We start from the raw sequence: 12,809 nt of genomic DNA, 5'->3' as shown, positions 1-12,809 counted from the left end.
AAGTACAAAAACAGTCCAGCAAAGTAAAAAGATAAAATTAAAATACACAGTGAGTCGGAAACCGTGATTATTATTTATTATTGGACGCTACAGGATACATTCCACATACATATATTCAATATTAAATCAACTTGAGGACCTGACGCTATGAACAAACAAAATTTACCCAAGGACATCCCAACAGTGTAAGTGCGAACAATTATTATTTATTTATTTATTTATTCAGACAATAGGGATCGAATAACGTATCTTTTGAAAAGTCATCACAAGACAAAAGTTTTAGTACAATTACGATGTCTCAATGACATGTATCCAAAACGGTGGAGAAGCAAAATTTCAGAAACTGATACACAACTACATTTGAATCCATTTTTTATATGGGTTTAAAATAGAACATCGAAATCTACTTGTCGTTAATTTGGGCATATAGTACATTTTGAACTAGCAAAATTCGACCGGGATCATTGCATGCAAGATTTTGGAGGAGTAACTAACTAACCAATAATAATAATAATAATAATAATAATAATAATAATAATAATAATAATAATAATAATAATAATAATAATAATAATAATAATAATAATAATAATAATTATTATTATTATTATTATTATTATTATTATTATTATTATTATTATTATTATTATTATAAAGCAAAAGAAGTCTACAGGGTGTCTACTAGAGCTCCACCGTGGCTAAGCGGTTAGCGTACGCGCCTTTGGCACGGGAGACCCGGGTTCGATTCCCGGCGGGAGCTCATGCGGTTCGGATTCCACGTTAATCAGTAGGTCCACGTTTCATATAGCCTCGCTGCTGAAAAGGGACGTTAAACTCAAAATCCACTCAACTCAACTCAACAGGGTGTCTACTAAAATTTCCAAAATGAAATTTCTGACTTTTTCGTGACCTTTTCTTTACCAAACCTTAAAATTTTGTAACATTCTCAAGAGCGAATTTGGATGCGAATTAGGCCGAATTTTCATGCATGAGTTAGAAGCGTGCTATGCTTGCGATTTGGTAGCGTCTAAAGCTGACCATAGATATTTTTGGTAGTGAATTTTGACGTTTTATAGAACAAAATTTCCCAGTCTGTACTTATATTTGTACAGATTAAAAAAAAAAAAAAAAAAAAGTGATCTAAAAACTAAATTTTGTGACTTTTTCTTGACTTTAATGACTGTTTTCTAATTTCGGGACTTTCTTGGCTTTTGTGACCGATAGACACCCTGGTCTAGCAAGATATTGTTTTAACGATACTTGTAATACAAGCATTTTGCAACAACTACTTGAAACCTGCTTTCAGAGAGAACAACTCATACACACATCCACCTAAGGCAGAACTTCTATGAGTTCAATGTGTATAAAAATTGTGGAAATGTATGGTTTAACACTACAATAGAAGTACAGGAAAACAGGAACGTTCTCTACTAATATCGAGCACAATAAATACTAAGACAATCAAAAAGGCATACACGTTTTACAAAGGTTATCTGCGGATTGCACTTAAAATATCATACAATGTGTAATATCTCTACATTGTAGCATGTAACGTATAACAGTAAAAAAAAATAATAAATAAATAAATAATAAAAAAATGGCGATTAACATTTGAGGAACGTTTAAATCCATTTTAAAGTGGTATTTCAAGTTTAAAAGTTTAACAAAAAAATAAAATAAAATGAAACCTTTAAATTTTACGTCCCACGTTTATGTCGGCTAGGCTAAAGGATACCGTGATGATGAGGAATGAAGAAAGTGTGAGGAAACGGGAGAGCCCCAAGAAAACTCACGCACATGGTGTATGTTCACCAAAAAGTTCACTTGGCGTGAGCTGGGATCGCACCAAGGACCCTATGCACCAGAGGTGAACGCTCTAACTGAACCACCACGGTCCCTAAAAATTGAACAGTTCTGTACTTTTATCTTTGGGGAATCTTCTTTGAAGAAATTACTGCGGCAGTGCAGTATTCCCCGCAAACCAATGACTGATATTGTTCAAGCTATTGTACGCCGTTGTGACAAATGGGGCATTCAGAGCACAAAGGAATTATTGTTATATCACCAAAGTTGTGAGAAAAAGAGGCATCATGTTTGTACGGTACACTTAAATACATGGGAAAGCTCTTTATTTTTTGCATCATATAAGAGTTATTTATACTATCTGGGCATGAGCGTTATAAGCTCTGGAAAGAGCATCAGATAGATCTTAAAGATGAAATATGGCCCAAATGATCCAAAGGCACTGTATTCCCTTGTATACTGATGTACCACATGTCTGGCTGGTACTGTCAACCACCATGAGGATCTTCAATAACTATCGTGTTTTATTGTACTATGTATAAAAGATGTGATGCATAGTTAAGTTTAGCACTAGTGAATTGTATCGTGTTTTACTGTAATATGTATTAAACCTGTGATGTATAGTTAAATTTAGCACTAGTAATTTGTATTGTTTTATTGTAACGTTTTAGACTAATTATGAATAATTAAGTTTAGCACTAGTAACTTGTATTGTATTTTATTATAATATGTATTAATCCTTGTGATGTATAATTAAATTAACCACTGGTAAATTTTGATTTTTGATTTCAGTTTTTGAGTTTAGCGTCCAGTTCAGCAGCGAGGCTATATGAGACGTGGACCTACAGTTCAACTTGGATCCGAACTACATAAGCTCCCGTCGGGAATCAAACACAGGGTCATGATGTTGATGTTGCACATATCTATGCTTTTCTTGCACTCGCAACTTTCGAAAGTAAAATGAAATCTTTAAGTTTTACGTCCCACGGTTATGCCGGTGAGGCTAAAGGAGACGGTGATGATGAGAGATGAGTGAAATGGTGGAATGAAGAAAGTGGGAGGAAACAGGAGAACCCCGAGAAAACCCACGAGCACGGTGTTTGTCCACCACAAAGTCCACACGGCGCGAGCTGGGATGGAACCAGGGACCCCAAGCACCGGAGGTGAACGCTCTACCACTGAGCCACTGCGCCCCCCACTTTCGAAAGTGTATACGCTGAATATGAGCTAAGAGACTAAGCACGACGAAGCATTATTCTACATAATGAGAGACTAAAGCGTAATGGAGACATTTTGAAAAGATTTATAAATGTGTTTTTTTGGTACTTGCGAAACTGGAACTTCTACTTAGAGAGGTCGCTGAGTCGAAAATCTCCAATAACTGAGGTAATTATTTAAAGTTTTTGGATCACACTGCCCACATGAGTGTAAGTTAATATTAAGGTGTATTTTTCACGAGCTTTCTTTATTCACTGTTATGCACATTGTTTAAAATAGCACTGTCCCAAAGTACTTGAAGTATTCCTATATGTCATATCTTTTCTGCCACTCTTAGTGGGTTTGCAGTATTTTTCTTCAAATCAGCAAGTGCGTACAAATTCTCAATGAATTTTTAGGTCGATGATTACCATATGTTTGCCCAAAAAGATGGAACTACGTCACGATATATATATATATAAAACGAACAGTTTTTCTTCCCATGCTGGAACATGAATCAGAAATCTAAAATTGTAGTCTTTCTGTTATTTAAAAACACTTATCAAATTTAGAAAACTCTGAGTTTTACTTTCTTCTTACAACTTTTCACAATATATTTACTCTAACTGATATTTTTTCATTATCCTACAGAATTCTTCATTAGATATTGCTTACCACCGGAGAAAGAGGACAGAAAAGCAAAATACTGTGAAAGCTCTTAAAAGCGTTTCAGAAAATGTATGGAGAAATATTTTCAATGTTGGAATCTCAGGAAAACGAAACAGAAGGTTTTGTTAATATTTTGATAAAACATTGGTACCAATGTACTTTTTAAGTTAAAAACATTATAAGTGTTATCAAAAATATTTATTAGACTTTCATACTAGAAGCACAAGATCACAAGATAATTTCTTGCTCTCCATACCCAGTCACAATTCTAATTCATACTCAAAATCCTTCACAGTAAGTACTACACGCCTCTGGAACAGTTTACCTCAATTAATACACAACGTTTTCACAGTTGCCAAATTTTAAAAAATCTGTAAAATCCCTTCTCTCAAGTAAAGATAAGGATACTGGTAGCACATGAGGCATCTTCGTTTTACCAAATTATTAATAACCCATATATGAACACACAACCAATAGGTAACCTATTTTAATTTGTACAGCTTATATATTCATACTTCTAGTACCGCTATATACAATATGCAATTTTGGTCTCTTCAAGTTATTTTGTTTCCTCTATTGTGTATTATTTTCAATTTTTGTTTTGAAGTGTTTAACTATTTTTTTTTTTTTTTTACTTAAGTAGTATATTCTTTTTTATGTGGTTTGATACTTTTCTTTTGTAATTGTTAATGTTTTCTATTTAATATGTACTGATGCTTTTTTTAAAAAAAAAATGTATGCACGTGGTTAAGTGCTCGGAGAAGGCTGCAGAGCCTTCGCCACGTAAAAAAAGTCATAAATAAATAAATAAATAAATATAAATAGTGAAAAGGAAAAACTTGATTGCACTGCTGCCTGGGTAATTTCTTGGGTCACAGCACGTCCCTGGTTTTATTGCAATATGAATTAAACTTACGATGTATAATAAGTTTATCACTATTAACTTATATTGTTTTAAACCTGTGATGTATAATTAAGTTTAGCACTGTCACACAATATAGTTTTCTTTTCTTAAAGAGTGTATATTTTCTTTAATGACGGATTATATACTTTAACTGCTAGATACCTTAAAATTCTAGTTAGAAACTTTTTGACGGGCAAGATCATAACATGCAAAATTAACGACAAGTTAAAATACATAAAAAAAAGAAGAAAACCAATACCTATGTCATATCCTTGCTCTTGTAGTTGTCGATACAACTTAATACTGTAGGAGATAAGATGACGATCTGATGTCGGTTTAAATAAACCCAAAGTACCGGAACCAAAATTGGATGTACCACTACCAATCCTGAAATAATAAAAAGATTGTATGAGGTAGTAAGTTAATCATCCTTCAAAACTATTAAATCTGATAACTGAAATAAAGCATTTAAGATATACAGTACTAATTTCTTTCTTTCCTTCCTTTTTTTCTTTTTCTCTCATGTGTAAAATTATTTTCCTATCGCGTGACTAGATTTCAAATATACAGGGTATTTCAAAACAACACCGAACAAGTTTGGGAGGTGATTTCTGACACCAAGGTAAAACAAAATGTATAGACCAACCTGGGTGCACAAATGCTTCCTTTGGGAGTTATAGGCTGTCGAAAACACGAAAAAAATAAATAAATAAATAAATAAATAAATAAAATAAAAAAATAAAATAAATAAACTTTAAAGGTCCACAGCTCCAAAACTATGGGACCTACCGTAGTGGAGTCAAGACTTTACTTAGGAACTAGCATGTGTGCTATCCAAAAATACATGTTTCAGAATCCTAAGGTATTCACTCAACAATTTTTATAGTCGGAGTTTCGTTACGGACATATAATTTGAAGTATTCACTAAGTACTTCTATAAAAGTTGTTGCGGAAGTACCGAAGGATTCTGAAACTTGGATATTTGGATAGGGCACATACTAGCTCCTAAGTGCAGTGTTAACCCGACTACGTTAGGTCCCATAGTATTGGAGCCATGGACATTTAAAGTTCATTTTTTTTTTTTTTCATATTTTTGGCAGCTTATAACTCCGAAAGGAAGCATTTGTGCACCCTGGTTGGTCTATACTTTTTTCTTATCTTGGTGTCAGGAATCGCCTCCCAAACGTTCTCGGTTTTGTTCTGAAACTCCCTGTATACACAGTTTTTACCCCTAGGTTTTAATTAACCTAAGTTATTCTTTCTTTGAAAGTCTACTTGTTCACGGTTTTTTTTTTCTTTTTACAAAAACAGACCACATTCTTTCTTACAGTCATCAACATAAGAACTTGTTGTATCAAAATAAACACAACACACTGAGTATGGCTATATGATAATATATAAAGAACATAATCACGTAACAGTTTCAACACAATAACTGTGTCTTCATCAGATTTCCACTCCTTCTCTGATGGAGTGGAAATTTAATTAAGACACAGTCATTGTCTGGAATACAGAAGACAACATGGAAACAAGGCCTGATAGAATAGTTGAAGAATTTATATGCATTGCAGTTTCTGCAAACACATTCTAAGAATTAAAAACACCAGAGGGCTCATCAACAACACAATTCAAGTTTAGTTGATAACTGTATAGAGAGCTCAGTGTTCTTTATGAAACATACAGCTGATAAGAACACACGATGCTTTTCTTTTTCAAATTGATTGAAATTCCCAAGATTGTTGATAACTCACCTTGCAACAACATATCCCCCACGAAGTACGCCATCTCGTCTTTAAGAGAGCTGGATCGGAAGTCCGAATCATAAGCTCTGACCATATAAGTACTGCACTGAAGTATGATCTATGCCTTTTTTCTTTTTTTTTTCGTATAGCATTTTCAGCTGGAAAACTAGCTATGGCAATTTTTATAAGTCTAAGCGTAAAATAGTCTCTTAACATATATACATATATTACGCAATGATCGTTTTCCTCTCAACTATAAAATCATGGAAAAGAGAGCTCAACCGTCAGAGGTGTTCTGAATGTGGCAATTGGATAGCCCAAGCACAACACGTAGCTGTGGTGCAAGTCATGTCTGAGTGAAAGAACGCCGACTTTAAGGATGAGAGAGTGTATGGCTGTTCAGGGAGCAGACTGAACAGTGTAGTTGTTAACACATCGGTACGTTATCCCAAACATGCCGGGTTCGAGTCCCGGTCCAGTAATGAACATTTTTACTCATTGTATAACACTGAATTCACACTTACAAATTAGTGTGTTGAAAAAGTCGGTTGTTTCCTCCAATACTTAATGTTCAGATTCTTTCAATTCACTTACTATGACCATCACACTTGTAGTTTAAACTTATTCCACTGAATACTGTATAGACACTAAAATAAATAAGGAATATTTACACCACACTATTCTGTGAAAATTATTAGTAGATTATTAGAGTTTGTAGTGTTCATCGAAAATGACTCAATATAAATAAGGACAAAGACACGATAAGTTGAACATTCCTTTTCTTAATTCTATTGATAAATTAACAAGATGCTAACCTTGTTTCTCTATCATGTTACACATTCATTAAAAAATTATTAATCGTCGAAAGTTCGTTGATTATGCTGCAGCGTTGTCAAGACATACGTACGAAAACAGGGGTTAAGTGATGACAAGGTAGACAGAAATCAATTACACTGTTAATAACTACAGTATAGGTTTGTTTATCTGATCTTCGCTTATCCGACATACCATTGCAAGAAGAAGAGAAAACAAATCATCAATCGGCAATAAGAACTGCAAGTTGTCAGCGGAGTACTTTTATTATTATTATTAGTAGTAGTATTATTAACTATCGCAATGGACTTGGCAGTGGAGAAATGACACTCGTCAGTAAAGGGAACTACACTCAAAAATTTCTTTCAATCATCATAGGACAAACTTAATGAAATGAAAATGAAAATGAAAATGAATTGAAAATGAAATGAAATCTTGAGTCTAACTTCCCACGATTATGCCCTTTAGACTAAGGGAGACGACGATTAAAATAAGTGAATGATTATCAAGGAATTGATGGAACGATGGTGTGGGAGGAAATGGGAGTACCCGGAGAAAACCCACGACCACGATGTTGTCCACCACAAACTTACTTGGCTGGAGTTCGAGTCAGGGTCCCCATGCGCCAGAGGTAAGCGCTCTACCATTGACCCACCTTGCCCCTAAATTGAACTTTTGAAGTACTATACGTACGGTATTAAACTTCAACAATTCTGTAGGTTCATTTTTTTCTATTTTGTTGTAAAACATGATATTTGGTTCGTAATGTGTAAAATTATAACATGAATAATGTTTAAGCGGTGTTTTCTTCGTACCTCTGTATTATCCAGCATTTGCATTTACCCGATATTCTGCTGGCCCGTTTATGTCGAATAACCGAGATACTACCTACCAAACTAACACATTAGTACTTATAAGGACAACATCTTCAGGTTTCAGGGTGGGTTTTCACAGTGTACCTTAAGGTTGGTTTAAAGAGACAAGTTTTGCCGATAGATGTTACTACAGTCTTCGTATCTCTCTCATTTATTTTTTACCTTTCCCGAAAATTCACGATTTCTCTTACAAATTTCAGCCTAGAGACTTTAAATTTTTAGACAAGGAACTTCATAACCTATTGAAGGCAACAATCCATGTCGATTTTTTATTTAGAATTTTCTTCATTGTTGAAATGGCCTAATTGTTGAAATTGAATATCCAAATCTTTATCCAAGAAGAAAATCCAAACCATATACTGTTTCAACAATGAAGAAAATTCTAAATAAAAAAATCAGCGCGGATTGTTGCCTTTGATACGTTATGAAATTCCTTCTCTAAAAATTTTGAAGTCTGATATTTGAAATTTGTAAGAGAAATCGTGAATTTTCATGAAAGGTAAAAAATACATGAGAGAGATACGAAGACTGTAGTGACATCTATCGGTAAAACTTGTCCCTTTAAATCAACTTTAAGCCACTAGGCTTCTATTTTTGTGTCTAGATGATGATACTTCCACTGAGCACTAGTAGTAGTAATTATTGTTATTATTATTATCATTGCAACTTTATCAACACTGTGTTTTGTACCTTTTAAGTGTTTGAGCTGACGCTGAGGCATTGTTATATTTAGAACCATGATATCTGGCGTGTGTTCCTTTCTTTTTCTTTTCAGAGAGTGAATAATAGCATAAAAAAGTTTATCTATCAGGTTCCTCTTTAAGGAGCTTACATTAAAAATAAAATCCTAATGAAGCCGCAGTTATCTTCTTAACAATAAGCTGCAAAACAATCCGCCCTTCTCTCATGTACCATATTTTCTTAAGTACTTAACACTTAACAGCAAGCTGAGTGCCTTTCGAGCTTATTCTATTGGTTCGATTTTACAACATACATACTATAATGTAAAACGAATATACTTACTTCGCTTGTTCCAAAACTAGAACATCATTCCAACCGCTCTGTACTAAATGGTAAGCTACAGAATTGGCAACAGTGCCAGCTCCACAAATTACAACTTGAGCTTGAGTTGGTAATACTTGTGGGTTGTTTAATACTTCATTTGTATTTGGCATACTTTTGACTTGAAAATCTTTATTATTTGTGTGGAAAGAAGCTTCCCTTCCACTAATACTATCCTTCTTGCACAGACAATGAAAGCCTCCCCATTTCTTACTTGTTTTGAAACTGTGGTTTAACCTTAGGCACGGGAAAATTATTCTTCCTGTTGCATCCATTTTGAAACATACACTGAAAGAAATCAAAAGCATAATCTGTACAATGATCACCAACATACATATTATGCCAACACAAGACTTGTCATAAAGTTACAGATCTTTGAGTAATTACGATTGTAAGAGCATGCCTTTACAATCGAAGAAAGGACAGAGATAAGCGTAGAGCAAAGAATGGTAAATGACCGCCTTATGCCATAGCTCTTAAAACACAAGCTCTTCTTAAATAATATAATTTATGCAATTACACAACAAACAAAACGTACTAGTTTTTTGTACTTAATGTAATTTCCCATCTGTTAGGTATTACCTAATTTTCTAATCCTCCTGCCTTCAACCGGATGAACTATTTGAAGCGGGATAAAGGACATGGTTTTTAAGAAACACAAATCTACCTTTATACCTAGAGAATTTACATACATAATTGTATATTTCATTATTTACAATTTATACCGTTTACCAAACATTGTTAGGGTCATTAAGTCTAGGAGACTAAGGCGGGCAGTCATGTACCCAGAACGGAAGAAACACTTTCAAAGTTTTAACTGGAAATCCAATCGAAAAACGACTAATAGGAAGACCTTGGTGCAGATGGGAGGACAAAATTAAGATAGATCTCGCAGAAATAGGAATACAAAGTAGAAACTGGTTCCAATTTGCTAAGGTCAGAGGTTAATGGAGAGTTTTTTGAATGCGGCATTGAACCAAGATTTTACAGGCCATACAGTTAGTTACTGTATATTTCAATCTCTTCGGCGATCTTTGTCAACAACTGCTTTTTCTACATCACTCGAAGCTCTTGCCTCATGTTCCTTTAGGCGACTAGTGCGCGTTGCTAAAAAATATGCCAGTTTACCACAAAGTATTCCATAATACACTTGATTACTTTTCCAATTAACAGCTATTAACTGATATTAAAATGTATAATATTAGTCCATCCGAAGAGACTGAAGAATACAATTAATGTATAAAACCTCAAGATAAAACACTAGGTTTATGTTTCTTATGAATATGCACCATATAGCTTCAATCAGTAAATACATGGATTTTAGGTCACATGAAAAGATCCGGAGGAATAGCTTACGCCATAAAAAAAAAAAAAAAAAAAAAAAAAAAAAAAAAAAATCATTGCTCAAATGGCATTTTATTAGCAACCGTACGCCAATATTGACAGATGAAACTCGAAAACTTCCACGTTGGTTGATATAAAAATTATTGTCGCTTATTTTTACTTCTGTAATACTTAATAAAATTATGCCACCGTTTAATGCAGTTACCTACATCCCAGTTAAGGAACGAATCCTTTGTACTTAATGAGGTAGCACATCCCATACAAAGGAAGGAATGTAGCTTAGTAACTGCGACTAGTTGACTCACTACAGTGGTTTTAGCCACTAACTGCACATTTAAAAATAATAACTTAATTAGTTATTAATAATAATCGTCCAACTTAAACAAATGGCCACGAGTGAATATTTCTAGGAAATCACTCTATCTACTGTTGATATGGATATCCTAAGTATTACGTGAAAATCTTCCAAGATGGGTTTGTATTATTACTAATTGATATGATGGGATACATATCTATTAACAGTAAAGAAAAATTATCACAGCTTAAAGAAAATGAAATGAAACCTTTCAGTTGAATGTCCCCTGTTTATGCTGCAGAAACAATGGAATGCGAATGTAGGAGGAAACGGGAAAGCTCTTAATTGGAACAAAGCGAGATACAAATCATGTTCCTAGAGTAAAGAGAAATGTGCCAGGAAAATTTCCAATGTTTGAGTTCTTGCTTTATTTACACATTTTTAGTCAATTAGTTTAGTAAAGTAGGCAAGTCTTTACTTTGACTCCAACTGTGACTTTAATCGGTTCTTATAGGTTTAGTCACTTCCTGGAACTGTTTGTGCGTGAGTCACTTGTTGGAACTGTTCGTGCCTTTGGTGTGACGTCTTAGTTCATATTTTTCCCACTAGGTGTCTGTGTAGTCATATGGTAGTTTGTTAGTGTGATGTCACATGTTCTGTGTGCATGTATGTGTGTGCTGCTGTTTGTGGCATGCGGGAAGCGCGTAATTGAATTGGTTGAATTGAGTTAGAGAAAACCTATCATGGTTGTGGTCTAAAGCTGAAGATATTTTCGACGTATTGTAAAAGTGGACGTTTATTGGTTTCTTGTTTGTAATAATAGGAAGTGTGCTCGGTTTAATAAAACGACGTGTGTGCGGAAAGGAACATTTTTCAGTAATGTTGAGTATTGCGCATGTGTTCTTGGTATCTTATTTTTTCGTGTGTGGAATCAGCAGTTATGAGTTCATTATTCATGAGTGTTCTCCTATGGCGAAATGGTGAGTGTTTTCTTTTTTTAATTCATATTTTTATTCTTGATTTGTTTTGCATTTGAGTATTAGGCAAAGTATTTGGTTTGCTGCTGCTTGTCCTATTGTCGTGTTGAGATGTAATTTTTTTTTCTTTGTCATGCACTGATTTATGATTAGAGACGAGTGTTTTTTTTTTTTTTTAAATTTTTCCCTTCTTATCTTAGCTTTATAGTAGTGGTGTGATTATTTATTATTATTTTGGATGTTTTTATGGTACTTGAGCGGGGGGTTTGGGGGGCGGTAGCACCTCATTTAGATCTCAAAATTCATAGTCACCGCTTCACCTGAATTGATGTTTAGTAACATTGTGGCCCTTGTACTTATAGTATAATTCTTAACATCGTACATACTTTCACTGTGTTAGTAATTGTAATCGATTCATCTGATCCGGTTCCGGGAGCAGTTTAGGAATGATTCCTAAACTGCTCCGGGAACCGGATCAGATGAATCGGTTGAAGTCACTGTTTGAGTCAAAGTAAAAATTTGCCGTAAAGTATCTACAGTATTATCACTATTTATCCTAAAATCATAAATCGTATTTACCTTGTTCTCTTTGGCATGAATCGGCCTTTCGAACGGTATAACTTGCATATCCGTTTCGTGCACCTGAGGGGGAAATATTCCCGCAAAAGGTAAATGGCCCAAAATTGAAAAATTTTTTTTTTTTTTTTTACAAAGATTTCCTTTTTGGGGAATTTTCTCCCCTTAGGTGCATGATAGGGATATGCAAGTTATACCGTTCGAAAGGCCCATTCATGCCGAACAAGACGAAGTACGATTCATGTTTCTACAATGATTAGTCTTTATGCTGAGGCGGATTGGATAGAAATTGACTGAAAATGTATTATCGAGGGAAAATTGGTAAATCGGCTATAGCGTCAACACTATTTTTCTCCGTACATTTAAAAACTGCTTCATTACCAAAAAAAAAAAAAAGTACGAACTATGATCCTAGCGTCAATAGTGTTGGTACTGTAGCTGCTTGACTGAAAGCCTAAAGATTACCTAAAAAAAAAAAAATCAAAAGGGTTAATTGGAGCTTTTGTACGACATCGAAGCTCTCTCATTAAAACGGTTGCCGACATTAACCGC

At 34.3% G+C, this 12,809-nt stretch overlaps 1 protein-coding gene across 1 annotated transcript in view; it reads right to left on the bottom strand.

The window, feature by feature from the left end:
- The window catches only part of LOC145684417 (pyruvate dehydrogenase phosphatase regulatory subunit, mitochondrial-like), a 79,575-nt gene that overhangs the window by 61,466 nt on the left and 5,300 nt on the right, over positions 1-12,809 (bottom strand). The window contains exons 2-3 of the mRNA XM_081756759.1: positions 9,027-9,353; positions 4,833-4,960 (exon numbers count right to left, since the gene is read on the bottom strand). Of these exons, the coding sequence (XP_081612885.1) occupies positions 4,833-4,960; positions 9,027-9,340 (442 nt within the window). The 5' untranslated portion in view covers positions 9,341-9,353. The remainder of the gene's footprint in view (positions 1-4,832; positions 4,961-9,026; positions 9,354-12,809) is intronic.

Source organism: Thermobia domestica, chromosome 1 (assembly GCF_964235325.1).
Source record: "Thermobia domestica chromosome 1, izTheDome1.hap1.1, whole genome shotgun sequence".
Classification (NCBI taxonomy): domain Eukaryota; kingdom Metazoa; phylum Arthropoda; class Insecta; order Zygentoma; family Lepismatidae; genus Thermobia; species Thermobia domestica.
The sequence above is the reverse complement of the archived record's forward strand: the minus strand, read 5'-3'. Positions and strand labels throughout refer to the sequence as shown.